Source organism: Neopsephotus bourkii, unplaced genomic scaffold (genome assembly GCF_033783945.1).
Source record: "Neopsephotus bourkii isolate Nb327-2 ecotype Australia unplaced genomic scaffold, CSIRO-AGI_Nbou_v1 NB_547, whole genome shotgun sequence".
In the NCBI taxonomy this organism is placed as follows: domain Eukaryota; kingdom Metazoa; phylum Chordata; class Aves; order Psittaciformes; family Psittacidae; genus Neopsephotus; species Neopsephotus bourkii.
The window spans coordinates 204072-228314 of NW_026901048.1; the positions used below are offsets into that span (position 1 = coordinate 204072).

The 24243-nt window shown below is 48.4% G+C and overlaps 1 protein-coding gene across 1 annotated transcript in view; it reads right to left on the reverse strand.

The window, feature by feature from the left end:
- Positions 1-19216, reverse strand: part of SCD5 (stearoyl-CoA desaturase 5) — a 33859-nt gene extending 14643 nt beyond the window's left edge. Inside the window, exon 1 of the mRNA XM_061350886.1 lies at positions 18994-19216. Within this exon, the coding sequence (XP_061206870.1) occupies positions 18994-19153 (160 nt within the window). The 5' untranslated portion in view covers positions 19154-19216. The remainder of the gene's footprint in view (positions 1-18993) is intronic.
- Positions 19217-24243: the final 5027 nt, after the last annotated feature.

Sequence of the window (24243 nt, forward strand, 5' to 3'; positions counted from 1 at the left end):
AAGCCAAAAATCAGACTATCAATCAACCATGTGATTTTACATTAATCATGCACAGCTACTGTAACTGCATGAGAGGAGAGGCGCTACTCACCTACCTGGCTTATTTTGGGTGGGGATAAGGAATACATGTGGGAGGTGAGCATCACCATGAATCACAAAAGGATTACACTGTGAAGCAAAGTAGCTCAGTTAATAGCAACATCCCCTCTTAGACCTGTAACTGAAAGGTCTCCTAAGTAATAAAGAGTAAAAACAACAGTTATTGCAGAAAAAGGGGGGAAATGAACACCAAAAGTACCAATAAACAACCTCGAATTGAAACAGCTAATGGTACAGTTCTTCTTAATTTAGTGAGGTACTTAATGTACAAAGAGAATGATGCTAAAACAGCCAGATCAGTCTTCTGCATGTTTTAGCGAGCTAGCTCTGCAACTGGGCTGACTTATGAAAACAAAAATCACACTCCCAAGGATTTGGCAGTATTTCAGACTCAACCTATAGACTGAAGACTGAGCTGTGCAATATGTATCTATTGGCTTCACACACAAACACAGGCCACCACAGGTACCAGAGAATTCAGAGCAGAGATGACCATCTTGTTGAGGAGGAATAATATGCTGCTTTTCCTCCCCTCAACTGATACTGCAGGGCTGGCAAGAGCTCAGCTTGGGAGAGGGCTGTGTTGAAGCATGGCAGAGGAGGTTGTCAGCAGCCACTGATGATGGATGTGAAGGAAGAACAGCAAGCTGGCAGCATCCCTACCTCCCCAAGATGCCCTGCTATGAGGGAAAGAGGCATTTCCACAAGGCTGTCCTCAATGGGAAGCCAAGCACTGACTGCACAGAGAGAACTGCTTATGAAACAAGAGGTGCTTGAGGAAAAAGGAAGATGGAGCTAGAAAAGGGCTGAGTGAGGACTCACTAGCCACGAGCCTGGGGATAGAGTACAGAGCTGCCGGGCAGCCAGGGCCAGCATCTAAGAGAGTTCTACCAACAGTACATCAGCCTAAAGAAGAGGTCTGAAGCCATCTGACAAAAGGTGGTGTCATGCTAATACCAAAGTAAAAGAAGGGGTAGGGGGTGAATATTATAAAGAAAAAATAGTGGAATGAGACTTCAAGAGGTAAAAAATGAAAAAGCAAAAGGTAACACAGCAAAAATAGCTGTCTGGAGAGACCTGGGATGAGAGAGGAAACACACCAGCCAGTTAACAGATGTGTGAAAGACAGTGGATTTAAGGCTGGCTTTTTGCAACAACAGGAGTACAAGGTAGAGCTGTGCAGCTCAGTTTCACTTTAAAGCCAGAGGGGGAAGAGGAGATCCTTTCAAGCCATTGTCCGATGGTTTATTCCGTTCTGCCTCACTTGTGGACTGAAGGCAGCATAGAGCATCTACTGTGCAGAAGCCATCAGCCTGGCACGGAGCTGAAGCGTGCCACTGGGCTGAGAACACATCCCAGCACTGACACCATGCCACTGTGGTCCACCTTACACTGGCACTAGGATTCTCCTACCACATGCAGACCCAAAACCAGCTCCTCCTCAGCATCAGCTCCCTGTTACCATGTTCAGTATGTGAGTTCAGATCTACTCTGTTAATGCAGATACCAGTATTATTAGGCAGGTGTTATTCTCACACATCTGCACCTTCTGGATACTGTGGCATTGCACATCAAGGAGCTTCACGGGTCTGCAGGGCCCTTTTGGGCCTTTACTCCTGCTCCTGCTCCTGTAAAATTGCTTATTTTGAAATTTTACTTGGAACAAGAGCTGAATTACCTTCCCTACTCCACAGAATGATGTGCACGCCTGCTGTTCCCCAAAGCAATAGCTAGCCTGGCCTGTGGTGGAGCCTAAGTTTACATCGTTTTAGAGGATTTCAGATGGCTAAGGCTTGCTTTGGATCTCTCTCTGCTCAAAGCAAGGATTTCAGGACCTTAGTTTTGTTCAAGCTGACTTTCCTCCCATTTATCTGAACACGCTGGCTTCAAAACAATTCCTTAGAAACGTGGCCTGTGGACCATCTTTTACAGTAATGGTCACAGGCATGCCCACAGTCATCACCAGCAATGCCCATCACACCTGGAAGGGTGCCCACAGATCTGCAGAAAGATCTAGGAGGCAGCTCTGATCTCATCACTCCATCAACTGGATCCTCAAGCACAGGCAGCTGGGCTGCAGCACCAGCCACAGCTCTACGCCCAGCACACACAAACAATGTCCCCAGACAACAACTCTAACAGCCATTTCAACAATGACTCAAAAACTCTGCAGGGAGGTTTAGGGCTTGCTGCAGCTCCAGGAGAGATCTGAGACCTGGGTACAAGTACCTGAAACAGCAGAGCTTATGCCAAGAGCTATGTGCTCCACAACTCAAACACCAAGTCCAGAGCTGCCTTTGACTGGATGCTGCATCAGGATCTGTTTCAAAGAAGGATGATCTAATCCCGCAGAGGTTTTAAGTGGGTTCCTCCTTGTTTCTCCCCACTCTTTTCTCAAGACTTCAAGGCAGAACTACTCTCAAACATGGGAATTCTACTTCTTCCATTGTCTCAAACACCCTCCCTGTAAGCTCTGTAATACACAAACCATGCATTAATGGAGTAAGCTGGTGTTAAACACTTCCAGGGTGAGCAGGACCCCACACATCACTCCACCGGGCAGGTAGCATGCTCACCTCCCTGGAGCCCTGCAGAAGCATAAGGTCTGATTAGCATTTCCAGCCATGAGCTCACTCTGTAGAGCACAGCATAAGCAAACTGATTCTAAACTGCAGCAGTGGGAGAAGCATTCAAGAGAAGGAACAAAGTGAAAGAGAAGAATGAGAAAACAAGGAAGCCTCTGCAAAAGGACAAAAGAGAGAACCAGTGCACAGGGACTGGGAGAGGATGCAAGAGAGACAAGATACATGAGGTTAAACTACTGTGCCAATGGGGAGCTTGCGGGTTGCTAGGCTTCCAAGTACACTGTGCCTGTGCACAGATGCTATTTATGGGAACACGCCAGAATCAATAGAAAGAAGATTTTTATTCAACATCCTTATTAATGACCTAAAACAAAGGCAAACAGCATAGTAATTACAACTGCAGATGACGCTAAATTTCGAGTAGCAGTGAGAGAGCTAAGAAACACAAAAGGATCCATGCAGAATCAGGGAAAGTAAGGCTCAAAATAAAGATCTGCCTGGTGTGAGAACTGCAGACAGGGATCTGCAACAAGGATGAGATGCCTGGGGAAACAGAAGCTTGCAAGGAGGATCAGCAACAGCTCATAAAATTTTCCTAATGTGCAACATGATAAGGCAACGAGACATCAGTATGATTTTGAACAGCAGGCACACAGGTATCATCTCACTGCCAGAGAGAAGCAATGAAAACCATACCAGGCAAATTGTTTAAAAATGGATGGGATGGGAGATCAACAGCATAAAACATTTGAGCCATCTTTTTCAGAACAGCTCTTTATCCCCACGGCTGGGCTTCCAGAAAACCTTTATTATGCCCAGCGCCAAACTCTCCTGAAAACCTGAGTATCCTGAGGACTGACCTCTTATGAAGGAGAAGATATTGCCACAGTCTGTGGCTCCTTCAGAGGCCTCAGCAAATCATCCTCTGCTCTAAGTGGTTATTTAAATTGGAGCAGATCTCTCCTGCCAAAAAATTTAACTTGGTTGTAGCATGAATATAAAAATTGGAAGCTCTTCCATTTCTGAAACCTGGACTAATTAGAAACATTTGACACAGTCTCCCACAGCATCCTCGCAGCTAAATTGAGGAAGTGTGGTCTGGATGATCGGGTAGTGAGGTGGACTGTGAACTGGCTGAAGGAGAGAAGCCAGAGAGTTGTAGTCTATGGGGCGGAGTCTAGTTGGAGGCCTGTATCTAGTGGAGTGCCTCAAGGGTCGGTACTGGGACCAGTATTATTTAATATATTCATCAACGATTTAGATGAGGGAATTGAGTGTACTATCAGCAAGTTTGCTGATGACACTAAGCTGGGAGGGGTGGCCGACACGCCAGAAGGCTGTGCTGCCATCCAGCGGGACCTGGACAGGCTGGAGAGTTGGGCGGGGAATAACTTGATGAAATATAACAAGGGAAAGTGTAGAGTCCTGCATCTGGGCAGGAACAACCCCAGGTTCCAGTATAGGTTGGGGAACGACCTGTTAGAGAGCAGTGTAGGGGAGAGGGACCTGGGGGTCCTAGTGGACGATAGGGTGACCATGAGCCAACACTGTGCCCTTGTGGCCAAGGCGGCCAATGGCATCCTGGGGTGCATTAGAAGGGGGGTGGTTAGTAGGTCGAGAGAGGTTCTCCTTCCCCTCTACTCTGCCCTGGTGAGACCTCATCTGGAATATTGTGTCCAGTTCTGGGCCCCTCAGTTTAAGAAGGACAGGGACCTGCTGGAGAGAGTCCAGCGCAGGGCAACTAAGATGATTAAGGGAGTGGAGCATCTCCCTTATGAGGAAAGACTGAGGGAGCTGGGTCTCTATAGTTTGGAGAAGAGGAGATTGAGGGGTGACCTTATTAGTGTATATAAATATATAAAGGGGGAGTGTCACGAGGATGGAGCCAGGCTCTTCTCAGTGGCAAACAATGATAGGACAAGGGGCAATGGGTACAAACTGGAACACAAGAGGTTCCACTTAAACTTGAGAAGAAACTTCTTCTCAGTGAGGGTGACGGAACACTGGAACAGGCTGCCCCCAGGGAGGTTGTGGAGTCTCCTTCTTTGGAGACATTCAAAACCCGCCTGGACACGTTCCTGTGTAACCTTGTCTAGGTGTTCCTGCTCCGGCAGGGGGATTGGACTAGATGATCTTTTGAGGTCCCTTCCAATCTCTAGCATACTGTGATACTAGTTGTGAATCCAGTAGATTCCAGGTTACTTTTGACTTTTACCTGTGCATAAAGAAACCCCACACAGATCAACTAAACCAAGAAGCCCAACAAGCACTGGGTTCACTCTGCCATCTGAACAGACAATGCTGGCTCCTGAAAGAGATGAGATGACTGGAAATCCTTCTCAGGCACAGATTACAAGAAGACACTGTACTGGGTAAGAACTATCTGCATGTTACTAATGTCAAACATAACCTCACTCCAATGAGCAAATTGCACTTATCTCTGAGGGACAAAACACCAGACATAAATCCAGTAGTGGTGAAACCAGATCAATGGCACATTCACAGTGGTGCTACTGTCAACATACAAAATATCTTTAAAACACAGAATAATGACACATGACTATTCTCATGGAGCAGTGACACACACAGCCTGGCACCAATCAGTGCCAGCAATCCCTGCCCGCACACGGGCTGTGAGGAGAGGAGCGAACACGGGGCGGCAACAGGGAAGGGAATCGGTCCTTGCCAGTCCCACTGCTGACTTTTCCCTCACATATGGCTAAAAACCTCACAGTCCCTTGCAGAAATAAGGGACCTGGACACTACATTCAACCAGAGCAAGGTGAGTACTTTGAACCTAACACAAGTCTGGAAAGCCGTCCTCCTCGCAGCTTGGTTTAGGTGAGTTGTACCAAATACAGACCCCACCACAGCCCCATTTTCCAGAGACACTTTGGGGTTAGGCAAGTTTTGTGAACATTCGAGCTTTTTCACAGGTTGCAAAATGCATCAAATCATTTTCTGAACCTGATGAAGCAAATCGCTGACTCAGTTTTAAGTCAAGTGCTTACAAATCCTAGGTCAGCCAGCATGGCGATGTACTACACGTGCCAGGAACTCCCAGACTACCTCTGTCTCACCTGGTCTCACCAGGACCAACCTGTCAGGGAAAGAGCTGGCCACTTCAAATGAGACAGATTACATACCTTACAAGATCAGACCAGTGGCTCACCTAGCCCAGTATGCTTTGCCAAGGGGGGTAAAAGAAGCTGCTATCCAGAGGACACAAAAGAAAAAAGAAAGAAATAAAAAAGGGGAAAAAAGACCACACAGGCCAGATATTGTTGCAGGAACAGTACCTGCACCCTGGTAGGCTTCAAGATGTGCCATTTTGCACAGAGTATGTGGAAAGTAATTACCAAGGCTGGAGGCTGCCCCAGAGTTGTTATAACACTCGCTCTTACCAGAAGGCTGACAGATCTTGGATCAAGACAGCCTTCAAGGGTCAGGCCCTTCGTTTTATGTCTTATTCTTAGGATATCAGCCCCATTTACTCCTGTGCTGGTACAGCACCAAGTGCAGACAGCTCGGAAAAAGCTGTACAAACACTGCTCTCTGCTAGGATGGGCCACTATCACTGACAGATACAGCCCTAACATAGATTTTGGCAGCTGCTGTTCCCATGGCCTCGAGTGAGCAGGTAGGGGACTCCCAGCTGGGACCAGCAGATCCCTCTTCAGATCACTGAGCACTTCCTCTGTCTCTCCATGGTATCCCACTCAGCGGGGGCTACAGCAGATTGAAAGATCACAAGCCAGCAAAGAAAGGAGCACCAACAATGAGACATAAACCAGATAAACATCCAGAGTGCTCACTGTGGAGACAAACAGGATAGGAGAAATCTGCATACTCCAGCCACACAAAACACACGCTGTTTGAACCTCCCGCTGAAGACCATCTGGTTTCTGGCTGAGGATGCCTTTCTCCTAAGCATTATGTCACAGCTGCCTCCTGCCCAGCCCGCTGATGTAAAGCACCGATCACAACCAACCTACAGCATTATTTTGTATCTGCTCAGGGAGCTGTTGAGTGGTGTTTACAGCTTTCAGTTGCTATCATGGAATTGCTATCATGCTATTCAGTTGCTATCACACTATCATACAGCTTCAGAACCATGGAGCACCCTGTTCTGATGGAGGTCTCACTGCTGGGTAATGACATTCTGTTTAGCCTACAAGATCTGATGGGTTCCCAGCCCCAACTGGAAGTGCTTGAAATTATACTCAGTAAAGGCTTACAGGTTTTTGCACACAGTGCCTCTATCAGTTCACGGATCAGGTAGCAAGATCCAGTGGATACAGAAGGGAGTATTTCTTAAGACAATGTGAATTCTAGTGACACTCACGGCCAAGAAAGCACATCTTTTGCTTGGGAAAGAAAATACACGCAAGGGCTGTGCTTCACCTGTATACATCTGTTACCTCTTCACCAATAGGGCAGCTAAAAATAACTGACCTTAAAAAGGCTGTTGCATGATGAAGACATCTTGTGCCATGACACCATTTGGTGCAAATACTCTCTCCGCAGCTGGAGTAGCCAGCAAAATCTCAGGAAAACCTTCATGTGACAAAGCCTGGCAAGAAATTTTAATCTCTTTTTTTTTTTTTTCCATCCCTTTATATAAAGGGATGACTTACTTGTATAGATAACTACGTGAGGATTACAAATAACAGCAATGGACATCCATTTCCACATCAGCATTCTACCTCTGCTTATTCAGCCAGATCAAAATGGCTTGCTAGGGAATGTTAATAACTGAATGCATAAAACTTGAGGTCTTCCATCAGGCTACAAGAACAGCACAAGAAATACAAACAGCAAGTTCCTCAAGCACAAAGTGAACATCACAGAGCTGACTGATCGCCATAAATACGCAACACTTGTCTATCTTACGGTGAGCATTTTTTCCTTTCTAAAAATCAAATTACAGCTGCGTACCCTGCATCTGCCTTCTCCTCCTCGCTTCAGGTTTTTGCTGTTATTCAGTGGCAGGTTTAGGACTAATGAACCACATCAGCTAACCCAACCAAACCAGTGAAAGCACTTCCACTAGTGTTGTGCCATCCATTTCAATAGCTACACCATGCTTGTCCTCTTCTGAACGCTTCAGAGACCCTCTGCTTCACTACACATACAAACAGCAGTAGAAAATTCTCTCCCAGTTTAACACAAGGGCTCAGACCAGAAATGCAGACAACAATTTCATGGTGCCTGGTAACACAATGCTTTTTTCTGCTATCATTAGCCAGGTAATACAAATTTTGGGATATATTTTCTTAAAATGCCGTTATCTGCCCTCAGAAATGAAAGCTTTCCTATGGCAAATGAAACCAACGCTTGGTCTATCCAAACATCTAATTTACAAATGCCAGCTGATGTCATGCACTGCACTAGTGAGAGGGCCAGGTCCAACATGCATTATTATTAGGTCTACAGTAGATATCAGGTCTTCAGTACAGATCTCTGTCACCCTCCAGGATAACCTTGGAGATGTCTTCCTCCATAGCAGAGAGATGCAAGGAGCAGTAACAAGGCACTTAATACACATCATCCTACCAAAAAGCCTCATTTCCTGACCTGGAACTACATTTGCTAGGGAGCGAGAAATTTTCCACCTCAGTCCCTAAATTGCTGCCAAGAAGAAATGCTGAATTAGTGCTCTGGCTCTGGGAAGGAAACACTTCTATGATAGCAGGCTGAGTCAATTGGCCAACCCACTGCTTGCTGAGCCCTGCTAACTATCAGAGGCTGGCATCAAAATCACCTTGGGCTGGATTCAAACTAACAACAGAGAGATAAAAAGCACCAACATGCAGCAGCACCAATTCCCTGAGTCCCCCACTGTGCAGTGCATGCCAGCTCTCATGGGGAGCTGTGCATTCCTGTGCAGACCAAATGTGTGAAATCTCAGGCCAGAAGCAGGTTCATCTATAATTAGATGTACTTATTCTCTGAACTACTCTGAATTGATCCAAAAGAGAAAGAGATAAAAGGAAGCACATCAAAGACAGAGGGAAAGCAGAGCTTTAGAGCCACAGAGGAGTTCAGATGAGGCCCTTCTCCTGCTCCTCTGTATCCCAGTGGAGGAGCTCCAGAAGAAGCCATCTGTTGCATCCTCTTGGCCCTGCCATTACCAGCTTATGAAAACCAGGCCATCTCTGCTTGGATACATATGCCTGTTATGCATTTTCAGGAACATTCCCCAGAGTTTTTTGTATACTCACCCTTTTGGCTGAGTATACAAAAGACTTTATTCCGGTTGGAATAGCAGAAACGTTCACATTGACAACTGCAGCCAACGTGACATAAATAAAGCCAATAAAGCAATGGAAATCATGGCTGACAGCAAGTATTTAATCTAATCCTAAAATTCCCCTAGGAAGAAAATACACATTCCCTGAACTCCCCAGCAACTGAAGATTGCCTTAAGATGCTGAACAGTTTATATATATTTTTAGATCAAAAGAGGCTGGAAGATGCTCTGGTTTCTCTGAAATTTTTGATTATACTTATGTGTAGCCTCTCTCAGCTCATTTGAGTCCTGCGTCATCACTAAACCATGGGCAGATTTTACTTCTCTCCCAGTGACCTCACGGCTGTCCTCAATCCAGCTAGGGCTCTGGTGGTTTTAAAATGCTCTATAAATGCCAAGGAAGAATTAATGCCAATTTTGTCTTTTTTCAAGGACAGAGCAAAGAAATAGTGCCATTAGCACGGCACTCAAGAGCCCTGTGTTCAGCACACAGCTCTGCCTCATGGAAGAAGGGTTAGATATTTAGCACTCCTGCCCATCACTGGCCAAAGCTGGGTGATGGCAGGGGAATGGCTCCATCCTACTGCTCACACTGTGCATGATAGCAAGACCACTCAAAGCAGAGTCAGGGAGCAGCAGGTTCTGGGCTATTAAGAAACAAAGATGAGGCCTATTACATACTTGTGATTTGGGCAAACTGAAAGCTTCCACCTTTTACGATCTCTAGTCATGGGGCATAGGAAAGGAGCAGGGCTTATTGGGGAGCGATCCCCTTCCGAACTGCCAGGCCTCCAGGTGCAATTCCCTGGGGAGGCAGCAGCACCTTTGCCCCAGCTCCCTGTTAACAGGATTCATTGCACAGAACAGACCCTGCTCCAACCTCCCAGGCCAGCCAGTGGCTGCTGAAGCAGAGCTCTCGTGGTTTTGACTTTTCAAGACTTCAGACTCTGGATGATGTAGCTGCTCATCTGTATCACTACATCTTCTCCAGATGCTTTGTGCCTTCACTTGTACGCTGACAGCTCTTAAACCTTTTCCTCCACTTTCCAAAACCCACCAGAGCTCATACAAAAGCCTGTTGCAAAAAAATGGCCTCTCCCATTTGAGCCTCAGAGCTGAGCTGCAAGTGCTACACCCCATAAAAATCAGAAGGCACAAGCCTCTTGCATCCAGCAGAACATGTAGCAGGCAGGTCAGTTACCCAGGGCCACCAGGTTAGAGGAAGGTGCCAGATGAATGACTGGTCCCTGTGACCCTCCAGCCCAGCTCTGGTCCCGCAGTGAGCTCTAGCACAGGGAGAAAGCCCACACACCAAGTCTCTACCTTCACCTAATCAGCAAGATGTTTTTCATGTCACCTACTTTCCCACCACCACCTGTGTATACATTGCATAAGGAAGCCAGCTTTCATCTGCCTGCTGAATAGTGGCCAGGCAGTTTTCAGCCAACTCAAGCACACAAGTCTATGCCTCTGCATCAAAGGCAGGAGCCAAATGCAGCAGAAAACAAGGAGAGTCTTGCTATGGCTCCTCCAAGGAGGTCCGACTGCACTTGCATTTCTGCCTCACTGCAGCTGAGTCCAACCGACTACAGCAAGGGAGGGAAGAAGCAGCTAAGAGTGAAAATTGTCATCTATGACCACCATGACAACTGATTGCTTCAGTTGACCATAAAGGTCCTATTTTCCACACCAACAGCCAAATGTATTCTGGAAATAAGTTATAACCTCATGGTTAACTTCTGGCCAAAAGAATTATTAAAAGGCAAACCCCTTTCTTACACCCTCAATCCCCCATAAAATATGGAGTTTCTGACATATCCAGACATGCTGCCATTTCCAATGTATGTGCTGTTACCCAACACCCATACCCTTCTCTAGTGCCATGGTAATCGACTTGCCTGAAGGATCACCCAAAGGGAGCAAAAGGCACCAAGCAGGAGCTCAGGACTTCTCTCCCTCCACCCCATGTGCTGCCAGAGCTCAGATAATTCATTTGCCGTCTTTCCCATCAGGACCTGCTTTTGCTGCTCAGCCCAAGCACTTCGCTACATGAGCTGCATCCTTCTGCAGGAACTCCTCCCACTCTGTTTATAAAGAACAAGCAGTAAGCCTCACAGATACCTTGTCTCACCCTGGCCTCCAGCTACTCTCCAACCTCTTGCATGTCCAGGACACAGAGAGCTTGTCCGTACACCCCACCCCTGTACTGCAGCAACTGCTGGTTAGAGCAGCACAAACCCCTTGCAGATGCCTTCTCCCTTTCCTCTGAAAGGTCTGGGCAGAAGCCCCTTCACAGATCTAGCTGTGTGGGAATGATAGTAATCATCCCTTGAACTACTCCAGATGCAAAAGGCAGGGTAGGAGCAGCCAAACTGCAACCCCTTCCACTAACAGCAGGATCTCACAGGCACGGAAGGCACTACAGTGAGGCCTAGTTGGGGAAGATATGAAACACTCAAAAATACAAACTCAGACAAAGAACAGAGCCAAAGAACCAGACAAAGAACAGAGTGCAATCAAGAGCTCCTCCATTTGCCAAGTCCAGGTTATTTTATTCTGAGCCACTCAGAACACCATCTGAGAAGCCAGTGGCCAAAAATGGGTTGAGATTCTAATTTCAGACTCCCTCCAGAAATCCCCATCCTCCTGGTGCTGAGGTCCCTGCACAAGAGCGATGGCATGCAGGATTCCTGATGCCAGCATCTGACAAACAACCCTCCCCTCTTTTTCATAGCAGCCTTGCTTTACTTAGCACAGTAATTGTTAACGTTGCAGCTCTCTGGTGGGGCAGCACATTTTATTGTTAGCCTAGATGGTAAAAATAAAATCTGATTGCAAGAAATTGCTTGGCTTCAATTATAACATCAGTGTTAATTACAAGTGCAACTGTAATTGCAGGGAGGGAAGGCAGAGCAGCAGTGCGGAGGATGCATACATTCTGGTTGGCAAGCCGACATTTTCCAACCCAGCCCTCCCAAGGGACAGAGCAAAGCTTTTGCCTCCTCGACAGCAGTTGCAGCAATCCAGACAAGTAGGTCTGAATGGCTCCCACTGTTCTGCTTGATGGCATCTCCTGAAGAAGCAGCATCTGATCTGCTCCCAGACCCTTGAGACTTTCTCTGATGCCAACATAATTCTGACCAATGCATTCTCCCTACTTGAAGAGACTCATGCATGGAAACTCCTCAGAGCCTGTGTACTGCCGTCCCCACCTCCACTTTCTTTGTCTTTTGCAGCCAAAGACAACAAGCTAGAGCCACAAATCTCAGTTGCCTCCACAGAGCCTGTCTGGGGAGCTAGCAGGCTAGGGCTGGAAGAGGCATCTCACACTTCCGCAGCCCTTGGCTGGGCTTCTGTATATGACACAGGCTGGGGATACCAACAAACCTCCCCCCGTCTTTCCTTCATGGGGCTGCTTCAGGGGGGTGCTTCTCCCAACCCCTCAATGCCAAGGAGCAGCCTGCTGTCCAGTTCAGCAGGTACAGAGACAGGGATTATTACCTTTACTGGATCCAGCTCTCATCTCTGTCCGCATCACACAGGTCAAAGGGAAAATGTATTTGAGGTTCTTCTGGTTTGTCTGGAGCATGACTCAGAGCAGTGCATTGTGCCAGGTGAGCATCCCGCTGTGTAAACACCAACAGCTTCACTTACTCACCCATTCACGCTGCCCAACCGCAAGAACCCGTTAGGATTGCCTTGAACCCACCTGAGAACAACAGGACCAAAGGGCCATCACATACATCCGTGGCAAGCTCTGTGCCCACAGAGATTTTTTTCCCCATTTCTTTATCATGTTCACAGTGACCATGTGACATACAGCACTGAAAACAGAGGGAAACAAAACAGAGCACCACCAACGCACTGGGGATGAAATTAAGATGGTGACAAAAATACCTACTTAAAGCTGAACATCATGAACTTCACAGACAAGACCTTAAGGAATCACCTCCAGCAATAGTTAAAACAAGAACACTGGGAAAAGGAAAACATCTGGTGGGTGTGAGTGTTCTCTACAGTACAGCGTCTAAGAGTCAGATCTAGAACAGGCCCAAGACCACTCTCATGTCTTGTGCACTGCTAGGTGGAGGGCATGTTCTGCTCTACAGTGGACACATTGCCCAGACTGTTCCCAGATGCAAAAGCCTAGGGAACAGCATGTTACAGCCACCCCCAGGACACTTGTCACTTCTAAGGAGAGAAGTACAATTTGGGAAAAGACACTGTTCCTGTCAGAGATGATGGAAGTTCAGCTCTTGATGCCAGGGGGGAAGGAACAAACCAAGAACCTGATTAAGAGAGACAGTTGTAAAACCATGTTTTCCAATGGGCTAGGGGAGGAAAAGGCAGTCCAAAGTAGCTCTGGAAATAAGCAGGGCTATTCCCCAGTGCTGGTATACACCTCATATATATATAATATATATATATATAGATGCTATTCCTATTCTGTAGGTCCACTTGGTCTCAGCTCATCTAGTGGACCAGCTGCTGCCCTGAACTGCTGAAAGCAGTGGAGAGCTAGGAACTGACAGAAACCAAGGCTGGCCTGCTGTATGCCACAGAAACCTCCCAGCGCTGCTCCCTGCTGGCACTGTTCTGTGAGCCAGCAGACGGATCGCTCCTGGGAGCAAGGTGAGGTAAGGTCCTCCTGTTCACTGAGCCCCTCCCACCAAGGTGGTCACAGGCACCTCTGGAGAGGTACCTCGGAGGAAAAGCATTTGCTAGCTGTTTCCAGACCCAAAACCTTGCCTACAGAATGACCTGTGCATGACCATTTTGCAGTGCCTGGGGGATGCTCCTTCCACAGCAGCAGCAGGAAGAGTAACAGTAACAGAAGTTTTAATCGAAGGCCTCCATTTCAGGTCTATGAAACGGAGACATATTTCCACTCCCCTTTGTCTACAGAGATACTGTGTGGAACTTCCTTGAAGCTAGGATGTTTTTGTTTACAGCCACCCGTGCATTGTTCCTAATGCTGTACAAAGTTACCCAGTTAATAACCAAAAAGCCTGTAGGTGGCACTCCAGAATACGCAAGAAATGTGCAAGACCAATAGGACTTGCATCTGCAGTGCACAACAGCAACATGTGCCTCCTAACATACCAGAAGGGCTGAGAAAGAGGTGATGATCTCCGTGGCACCCTCCAGGCACCACAGTAACCCAAAGTGCTAAAACCACAATTGCTTTAACCTCTCCAGGATCCATCCAGGCAGCAGGATTAGATCCAGACCGGTGCCTGGGAGCAGCTTGCGTTTTGGCAGGGGTGCAGCTGGGCAGCTCCGCCACTCCGTCTGCGATCTCAGCTCAAGCACAGGGGAAAGCTGCGGGTAAGCATGGCACAGGGCCCACCACAGTGGAACATGATCAATCTGGCATTGTCAAGAGCACTAAAACGTCTCCTAAATGATGCTAAAACAACAGAAACAAGCCTCCCCTCTCATATGAGCACCATTAGAGCAAGGCTATCCATCCTCCTCTCCTATCCCAGACTCTGGCAAGGCGCACCCATGTGTGAACCAATATCCACTCAGCTATCAGGCAGCTCTGCAAGACACGTCTGAATGATGCACGGCTTCTGGATGGCCATGCCTAAGCCAGTGTTTAAAGTTGCTAGTACTAGCAATGCTCGACAACCTAAAAGGACAGGGTTTTAAGCAGGTAAACGGCTTAATCTTTTGTGGGTTTTTCATATTTCCTATAATGCACTTAACTACTCCCACTGCTTCCTCACAAGCCCTCTGTGAAGGCTGAAAAGGACCTTTTTCCAGCAAAATCTGAGCCCATTACACATCATGTATTCCCCCATAATGGAGTCTTTAAGACAAAGAAGCTACCATGAGCCCATCAAAAGAAACTGTTAGCAGCACAACCATTGGGCCCCACAGTGAAACATGCTGGTAATTTTCTCTGGGCAGGGATCTCAGAGGTTTTTTGCTTTGCCTTCTTAACCCAAACAGACAATCTTGCTGGGACTGCAAGAGGAAGGAGCTGGATGGAACAAAGAGGATCCTGGTCAAAAAGCGTAATTCAATGGCACATTACAAACTTAGGGGAAAAGCTGTGCACAGCTTCCTAACAAGTGGCCTGTGGAAGGAGGTTCAGCATGTCTAGTCCAAAAGAGGCCACTGGGAAACAGCCACATCCACAGCCCCAGCTGGCCACAAGGACCCCTGTGCATAAGTTCATTCCTGGGGAAGCTGCAAGATGACCCATCATGCCATCCCTGATTTCTGGCCCCACTAGCAGTGAGGTGCTCCTACCTTGCTTCACGTCCTGATGTGAGTCTGCCAGCAATGGTCATCCCTCCCCTTCATACCTCTCTACAGTGGGTGCTAAGAACCAGGAGCCCAAAGCCCTGCACAAGCAAATGGACAGAGAGGCATGAAGAGGAAAGTCCATGTGCCAGCTCCCTGGGGCTGCACCACGCCTGGACTTTGCAGGATGGCTGGTGAAGAAGGTGCATTTCCTCAACAGTTCTCACCCCTTTCCAAGCCTCAAAACCCAGAGTGCAGGGATTCCCCCAAGCAGCAGCTGTCAGCTATGAAACAGCACAGATACAGACAGCAAAACACCAAGAGGAAGGAAGGACCAGTTAACATAAGCTGCCTGGCTCTGGATCAGGAAGGAAAGAGGAAGGCAACAGGGTCTTCTTCACACGCCGCTGTCCCCAACCACATCAGGTTGGTGAAGAGAGAGCTCCCAGTGGGTATGGCCAGGCTGGCAGAGCAGGGGACATTACAAATGCACAGTGCCAGGGGGATTTGCCAGGATGGCTACATGGCTGTCCCATGGCACAGCCCAGAGCTGCCTGATGCCTTCCTTGCACATATGATCTGCTGCCTTTTGGGTCAAGGCAGTTCCCAGCTTGTGGAAAATTTTGACATGAGCAATTTTGTTTTGTTCAGCTTGGACTGAAACCAAATTCCAGAGGCACTGTGAAGGCCCCAAAAGCCTATGTTTAATCAGTTCATCTGTACATCCCTTTAAAGACAATTCTGAGTACCCCTTGGGTGAGGTGGCTGCACCACCCAGAACACTGGGATCCCTTGTGCAACCCTGGCTCCATGTGAGGTGCAGGAAGCTTTAACACAGGCTTCAAGGCATTAGTGCAGGAGACTATGGGAACAGGGGAGAACAGCTAATTCTGAGCAAACAGCCAGCCAAGCCTTCTCTTGGCAGCATTTTTTCATTGTCTATTATATACAGCTGGATGAATATCAATAAATTACCAATGGAAATGAGCCCTGCTGAGCAGGCAGTTTGGCTTGAACAGCTGTTTTCTAGGTGGCATAGTGTCATTCCAGCTCCATTTAGCAAGCAGTGGTGAATTGGAGATTACCAACTGCCTTCAGGGGTGGGAAGAAGGCAAGTAAACCCTGCACAGAGAGAGGGAAGCACCAGGTCTACTTGAGCCCCACAGCTGAGAACTGCTGCCTTAGGGGAGGAGAAAGTAAAAAGCCAAGTGGGCAATGGTGAGTCACGGGAAGCTGCATCCCTGAGGTCATACTGAGCACCCGCAAACCACTGTCCGTACATTTCTTCCTGCAGCTTACCCGTGGAGGAGCAGTGGTGGGGAGCATTGGACAGAGCAAAGCAAGGGCTTGCCCAAGATCACTGGGAAGCTCCCCTCCCAAGTCCCAGGCAAGCTCAGGAAGAGAAAACTGTGGATGGATGCAACCAGGGCTGCAGCTCTTCCATCTGCACCCTTCAGCGTGCACTCATCTCTGCACTTACCTGACACTCCAGCATTACCCAACCTTTCCGTGCCCTGCTCCCAAGTCTGTCTGGCAGCTTCACAGCCAGTGTGCACAGGGAAGATGTTCAGAACTGGGACATGTGTGATTGACAATACTTCCTTCTGACACATTGCTGGTTGGCTCCCTCCAGAGTGCAGTGAGGTCGGTTTAACTTAAAAACCAGCAACCCTGGTTTTGTCTATCCTGCAAGAGTTCCTCAGAGTGACCTTGGACACAGATCTACAGTGTGACAGCAAGCTACTTTTGTCTGACATGTTCTGCAGGAGACCCTGTGTTTTCACCTTGACCCCGGATGGAGACAGACCTCACAGCATCCAGCTGCAAGAATGGAACGCAGCGCACTGCAGGCAGTGCACTCCCTGCCTGCTGCAGAGCCCCTATAAATACCACCGGTCAAACCCGCGTAAAAACTTTGTGGTCTACTTGAGGGTGGCTGTTAAAAATAATGATGTTGAGAAATGGGAGGCTCTCACTCTCAGAAAGAAAGGCATTAAGTTGCAAAGTCGTTGAGACCTGTTTATTATTTAGCATCAGTTTAATTTCAACTAGGAAAAAAACCCTTGGAGGACGGAGGGCTGAATTGGTAATACAATCCTTTGGCTCCAGCCTGAGCGAGTCTTGTAATTAAGACACAGTGAAATCAGAGATTATTTCATCTTGTCTTCTTGGAAAGGCAAAAAGAGATGAAAAGAAAGCTCACCTCCCCACACGCTATGGGTCCTGAAAGGCTGAAAGCAGACCACAGGCTGTGTGTTCTGGCCACGCAGCTCCCGCAGGCTCTCCTGGTCTCCCCAGCCATCAAGCTACGGCCAAGGTAAACAATGAAATCAGCCTGAATACAACCAGGAATAGGGAGGGGAGAGGTGTAGCATTCACAGAAGGAAACTAAAGCAAAACACAGCCACCCACCCCCCAAATCTTTTCTGGTTGTGAGTGAGCCAGGTAACAGTACAAACCAGGCAGCCAGTCAAAAACCAGGTCCCCACAAGGGACCCAGAAACAGTTTCCCAATTAAGAACTTGTCAGAGGATAGTAATTGACAGAAGGGTTCATTTTCCAGCTGCAAATAGCAATGGTGGCTGTGTTTTAAGGGTTTAAGATAGAGTTATAGAAAGCTGAACCAGTGAAAAAGAGATTTAGGAATTCCTCAAACAGAAGAAATAAACCTGATTTCTAATGCATTTGGCTGGGGCTTTTTGATTTTTATGTCAACACTACTTGGTGGCACCTTAACAACCTGAATTCCCTGTCTGCGAGTTCCGGGCAGCAGAAACCCTTCTTTCCTCAATTTGCATAGAAGAGTCCCAGACCATTACATTATCCATCCACTCAAAAGCTCTCCAAAGTGCATCTTTTACCCAAGGAATTTCACCAGATGGAAGCTGTATTTAATCTCTTATCCTCTTGGCCACCCTTGTGCACACGACCCAATTCGCAGTTCTGCCTAGCAAAGGATGCTGCTGACATCCATCATCTATTAGCCTCACGAACCCTGAGAAATCTTGCATGGTACTGCAGTGATTCTATGTAGCTCTTCTCCCAGCAGCTTTCTTTTGGGGAGAAAGGCGCACCTCACTGTAAGATGGAAGTAAAGACACTATACTTCATATTCTCTTTTCCAGACCAAATCCTCAGCTAGCAGGAAGAGCACTGCAAGCTGCCTCACCTCAAAAAGCACAGCTAGCCTTATCTTCTCCTTACCAGTGTGTTACAGAAGAAAATACATGGCCTTTTAAATCTTACCTAATGAGATGTATTCCTCACCTTCCCCAAAAGACAGAAGGATGGGGTGATTTTCTGCTCGCAACTGGAGCAGAGAGATGTGTGTGTTCATAAAGTAACAAGAAGCAGCAAATGGAAGCCAAACGCCGTTCTGTGTCAGACCTTAAACCTAAATATCGGCTGCTTGTCTCTTTTTAGTTAGAAAACCCGAAACGACATCCCACTAACCACCAGAATCACCACAAACCGCTCACTATAACCGGAAGGAGAGTGCCTCCCGTTTCTACAGCAACCGCGGGCCCGGCGCGGCGCTGGGAATGGCATCCCGGCAGCGGCCGTGGGGGGCACGGGAACAAAAGCGGCGGAGGCCGCGGGGTGTGTCCGCCCCCCTCCACGCCGAACGCCGCGGAACGAGCGCACCAACGCACGGAGGTGAGGACACAGAGAACAAGCCGCGGCTTGTCCCCACACACCCCCCCCATCAGCCGGACCCGGCCGGGGCCGCACTGGGGTTCCGTTCGTCCGCTCCCCCCCAACCTGTGGCGCGGCGCAGCCTCTGTCCGTCCCCGCACTCACCCCAGAGGAGGGTGAGGAGCTGCGCCCGCGGCACCAGGCTGAGCGCGTAGACGGCGCCCAGGTGCAGCAGCCCCATCAGCACCACGTTCCGCCAGACGATGGCCTGCCCGCAGCCCGCCGTGCCCGCCTCGCCGCCGGCCGCCCGCCGGGACCCGGCCATCTCGCCCGCGGCGCGCTAGGGTCGGCGGACCCCGCGCAGCGCGGCCGGGGAGCGGCTAAGGGCGGCCGGGCTGCGCTGCATCTGTTGCTGCTGCCGCTGCCTCCATAGAGCTCCCGCGCCACCGGCTGCGCCCCGCACCGCGGCGGAGGAACGGGGGAGGGCGGGCGGCCGCCGGCCCTGCATAGCGACAGCCAATGGCGGCCGCGGACGGCCCCGCCCCGCCAAGGGGCCTCCTGAGGGGGAGCCCCAATGGCTGTGTCGGTGTTGCCTGAGGGGGAGCAGGGATGGTGGCTGTCGGCTGCTGGGGGTCCGCGCTCGGTGGCAGAGAGGAGCAGGCCTCTGCCCACCCTGGCTGCGCCTTCCTAGGCGGCTGTCCCCGGAGAGCGGCAGGGACCTCTCCCGCCGGCTGCCTGACGGAGTGAGGGGACAAACGGTGTGCGGGAGAAGCAGATCTGAAAGACGTCAGGTTTTGGGAGCCTGTGGAACCTGAGTGAAAGATGCCACTGGAGGAGCATATTCACAAGCTAGCTAATAAAGTTCATCTGGCTGCTGATACCGAATTAAACAAGTGTTTCATGGCGTATAGACACATAGCCATGGACAAGGCTGCAAGGATTCTCATGATAAGAAAAACAAGCAACAAAAAGACCAGATGTCTTCTTTCACGTCATAGAATGATTAGGGTCTTAAGACCATCTAGTTAATGACCTTAAGTTTTAAGATCATCTAGTTTCAATGCCTCGCCCTAGACCATGTCACCCAAGGCTCTGTCCAACCTGGCTTAGAACACTGCCAGGGATGGAGCATTCACAACTTTCTTGGGCAACCCATTCCAGTGTCTCACCACCCTAACAGTAAAGGACTTCTTCCTTATATCCAACCTGAACTTCACCTGTTTAAGTTTTAACCTGTTACCCCTTGTCCTATCACTACAATCCCTAATGAAGAGTCCATCCCCAGCATCCTTGTAGGTTCCCCTCAGATACTGGAAGGCTGCTATGAGGTCTCCACACAGCCTTCTCTTCTCCAGGCTGTGTGGAGACCTCATACAGGAGGTGCTCCAGTCCCCTGATCATCCTCATGGCCCTCCTCTGGACTTGTTCCAACAGTTCCATGTCCTTTTTATCTTCAGGACACCAGAACTGCACACAGTACTCCAGGTGAGGTCTCACGAGAGCAGAGCAGAGGGTCAGGATCACCTCCTTCGACCTGCTGGTCACGCTGCTTTTGATGCAACCCAGGATACGGTTGGCTTTCTGGGCTACAAGCGCACACTGAAGCTGGCTCATGTTCGATGTGGGCCTTCCTCCTGTCAACAAGGCCTGAGAAACAGGAAAACAGCTGCAAAAGAAAACTGCTCAAGGAGCCTCTCAGGGTTGTAAATGAACCCAAACGAGAACATGTAATTAGTTGGCAAGACTAAACATGCTTTCCAATGTCCTTAGCTAACGGATTTCCATGAAATGGTAAAATGAGGGGGGCTGTGTCTCCCCAGATGACCGCCACAAGACTCAGAGACCACTACACAAATTCACAGCGCCTGCACTGCACCTTAGCTACCCAAATTACCATATGTGATGAGTAATGAGAACTGGCTGGATGCTTCATGGAATTATAATGAATATGTATATAACAGTGGTATATAAGCTATAAACTGTCTCTTCTTGGCCTGCATTACAGGCTGTGCAATCCCTCATGAACCCGTACTGTAATAATGTCAGCTTTCTAACCTGTCATTCTGTTTAGGGAGTTTATTTCCTGGGTTTGGGTGACACTGGGAGTAACAAGGTGGGCACTGAAAGCCAAATAACAGCAAGATTTTTACGACCAGTGTCTACCCAAATGAAGGGTGTGCCACACTTCTTGTTTACTCTGCTCCACCAGACTGAGATTTTAGTGTTCACATGTGGTTTCCTGGGGATGCTCTCCCCCAGCACTGCTGCAGCCTCTCGCTGCAAGCTGCTGTGGGAGAGGCAGGACCTCATGTTACTTGAGGTGCCAGCATGGGGTTTGTTCATGCTGAGTTCACCGGTGTCTGAAGGATGACACAGATGCACAGAGGAGCAGTGGGCGTAGAGTAGCTCACTGTAACTGGTGAGGCTGTTTACCTGCTGTGGAGCAGAAAACATCTCACACCAGTAGTATGCAGAGAGTTTTAAGTCATTAGGTGGGAACCAGATGCTAACTCTCGATAAAACGTCTGTCCATGAGCCATTCTGTTTAGCTTTGAATGTTTCTGTGAGAACAGGAGGGAAGGAGGGAGCAGCACGGACGTGTCAGCAGCCCTCCTCCCCGTCAGGGGTTGACCTCTCCATGATTTATAGCCTGCAGTGTCTTTTCATTGCTGTGGGGTGTTTTAACTTCCACTGCTCTGACTTCCTCCGGACACCCAAGGTCAATTGGCAGACTACATTGTAGTGCACCAGGTAGATTTAGTATGTGATACTCACTTTGCTTTTAGAACTCTGCAATACAATGTTGGGGGCAGGCAGAAGAGAAGACTAATGACTAATGTGAAGAGACATGCAATGACTTCCATCTCTCAATGTCTGAAAGCAGAAAGAGGCTCCCATCCAGCCCACACTGGCTGCTCCCAGGCACACTGTCATGGATGACCCTCAGGCTTACAAGAGCAAACTACAGAGACCAAGTTCACTTCTGTATACCACAACTTGTACAGGCATGCTGCCCTAAGTGCTTAGTGGAGGAAGGTCAAGGCTCAGGGCAAGTGAAATGGGAGTGATAGCAGGCAGCGAGGAAATAAGGAGACCAGGGTGCATGGCAAGAGGCAGGAGTGATAGCAGGCAGCGAGGAAATAAGGAGACCAGGGTGCATGGCAAGAGGCAGGAGTGATAGCAGGCAGCGAGGAAATAAGGAGACCAGGGTGCATGGCAAGAGGCAAACACACATGGAAATGAGATTTCCAACTAATCTGTGTCACTGATCCATAAAGGCTCCCTCTGCCACCAGACTGCATTAATGCGATGTTACCTCTGCACACAGTACTGTAATTCCATACCCTGCTTTTATTTCCAGTTCACAGCATGGAAAGCAGTTGAGCAAAGATGACATGATAAATGTGTCTGGATGTCCTCTGGGTGCAGGGAGTGCTGATGTTTAGGGTGGCACTGTTTGGTAACTTATGTGACAGAAAAGCTCTCATGCCCGCTGTCCTAGCAAAGCTGGTTGCATGCAGAGAAAGCTTGTCAAAACTGGAAGAGGGGCATTGTCCTGTACCCAGCCCACCTGACCTGGGGCCAGAGGGGCCCCCACTGCTCATGGAGTTGTGGATCCCAGTGGAGAAGCAGATGAAGCCCAAGCCAGACCAAAGTCACCCCTTTCAGAGGGTCATTGTACAGTGTCATTCCTCATGAATGCAGCCAATTGCTGTTCCACTGACCCCAGAAATCACCGCTCAGGCAGTGGCACTTCAGTGACAACATCAGTTTGTGCCAGGCTGGCTGCAGCAGCTGTGGGCAGCAGCACATTTTGGGATGTGATGCTATGAAAACATCTCTCTTTTAATAAGCTACCCAGCTGTGTAGATCGTGATGTCAGGACTATGTACCACAGACAGGGATCTGGACTCCTAGTACCAGAGATTCAAAGAAAAGACTTTTCAAATCTGACTCCTGCTTCCCGTGGTAAAAAAAAATAATACATTTTCTGTGAGCCAGAATCGCCTAGAGAAAAAAACTGAGGAGCTGCAACCAAAACAGCAACAAATTCAAAAGGAGATTTTCTCAGTAAACACTCCAGGGTTCATATTTCTGAAAGTGAAGGATTGAGTCCAAAAAAAGAATGCCTGTGCGTAGTTCAGAGATCTGGGAACTACTTGGTTTTGGCTGCTGCACTTAGCAGTGAAGGTGTAGTGACTGCAGGCATGCTGAAACTGAGAATTCAAAGCAGTGTCTGGGGAGAAAGGTTACAGCCTCTCTCATCTCTACACATCTTGCCTTTTCTGGCAATCCCAGATGGACTTCCCACTGCTGTGCATGTCTACCTGCTTGCCAAGTTTGCCCTCTTCTGCTGCAATAATGCCTTTTCTGTGCAGGTGAAAGAGGCACCTGAAATTTAGCTGTGGTCTAGGTTTACCTGTATGTGGCCCTTGGTACTACCTTTAGAAGTTAGTTAGGTTATAGCTAATTAACTTCAAAGAAGTTTCACTGCTTTCTGTTCCAGCACAACTCTTGCCCAAATCCCACTGATGGGTGAGAGGACTGGACTTTGGGCCCAAATCCGCTTGGAGACAGCATGCAAGGGTGTGATTCCCCCTGGGACAGAGTGCCTTTCTGAACCTGGCTGAAACGCTGCACTAGGCTCCTTAATAGGTAGGCATCAAGTTCAGCCATTACTCCAGGACTGCCAAGTACACCACTAAACCATGTCACTAAAGGCCTCAAGGAGAACACAGACAGTATCATTTTAATGTGACTGGTGCACACTACTATCACACTTCAACACAAAGCTATTTGAAATGTTGACAAGAGTTGGTTATTTTTCTCTTACCATGAAAAATAAAGTAATGACCCCAAAGCATTTTTCAAATGAAGGCCTCAAGTGGTAAAGAAGGAAACAAAGCCTAAAATATCAGAGGGACAAGAACTATGCACTCAATGTTTATGTACTGAACTGAATTCACATAGTGAATGTGTACTTGGCGAAGCAGCTGAGCAACAGGTTCCCAAGAAGTCTTCCTTGTGCTGTTCAGGCAGGTACAGATTCACTGATGAGGTCAGCTGCAATTGCCTTTAAGGGTGCTCCTTAATAAGTCTTCTCTTAATTAGGCTCTCTCCTGCCTAACTTGCAGCCCTAAAGCTTATGAGAATTTTAATTGGCTTTAGCCTCTTTTGAGCAAGGATTGCATTGTATGCACATAGATCCTGCCGGGCCATTTGGTGATATATCTGTCTGATTCGCACCACTGGCAGAGGAAACATAGGAATGACCAACTCAGCATGTAGCAAGTCAAGGCTGAGAGATTACCCAGAGGTCCCCCTTTTAAAGTTGGACACTTTGAAGCTGTTCATGGTATCAGTACATTATTTACTATACTCCTCACTATACTTTCACAGTGGACATGGCTTTCA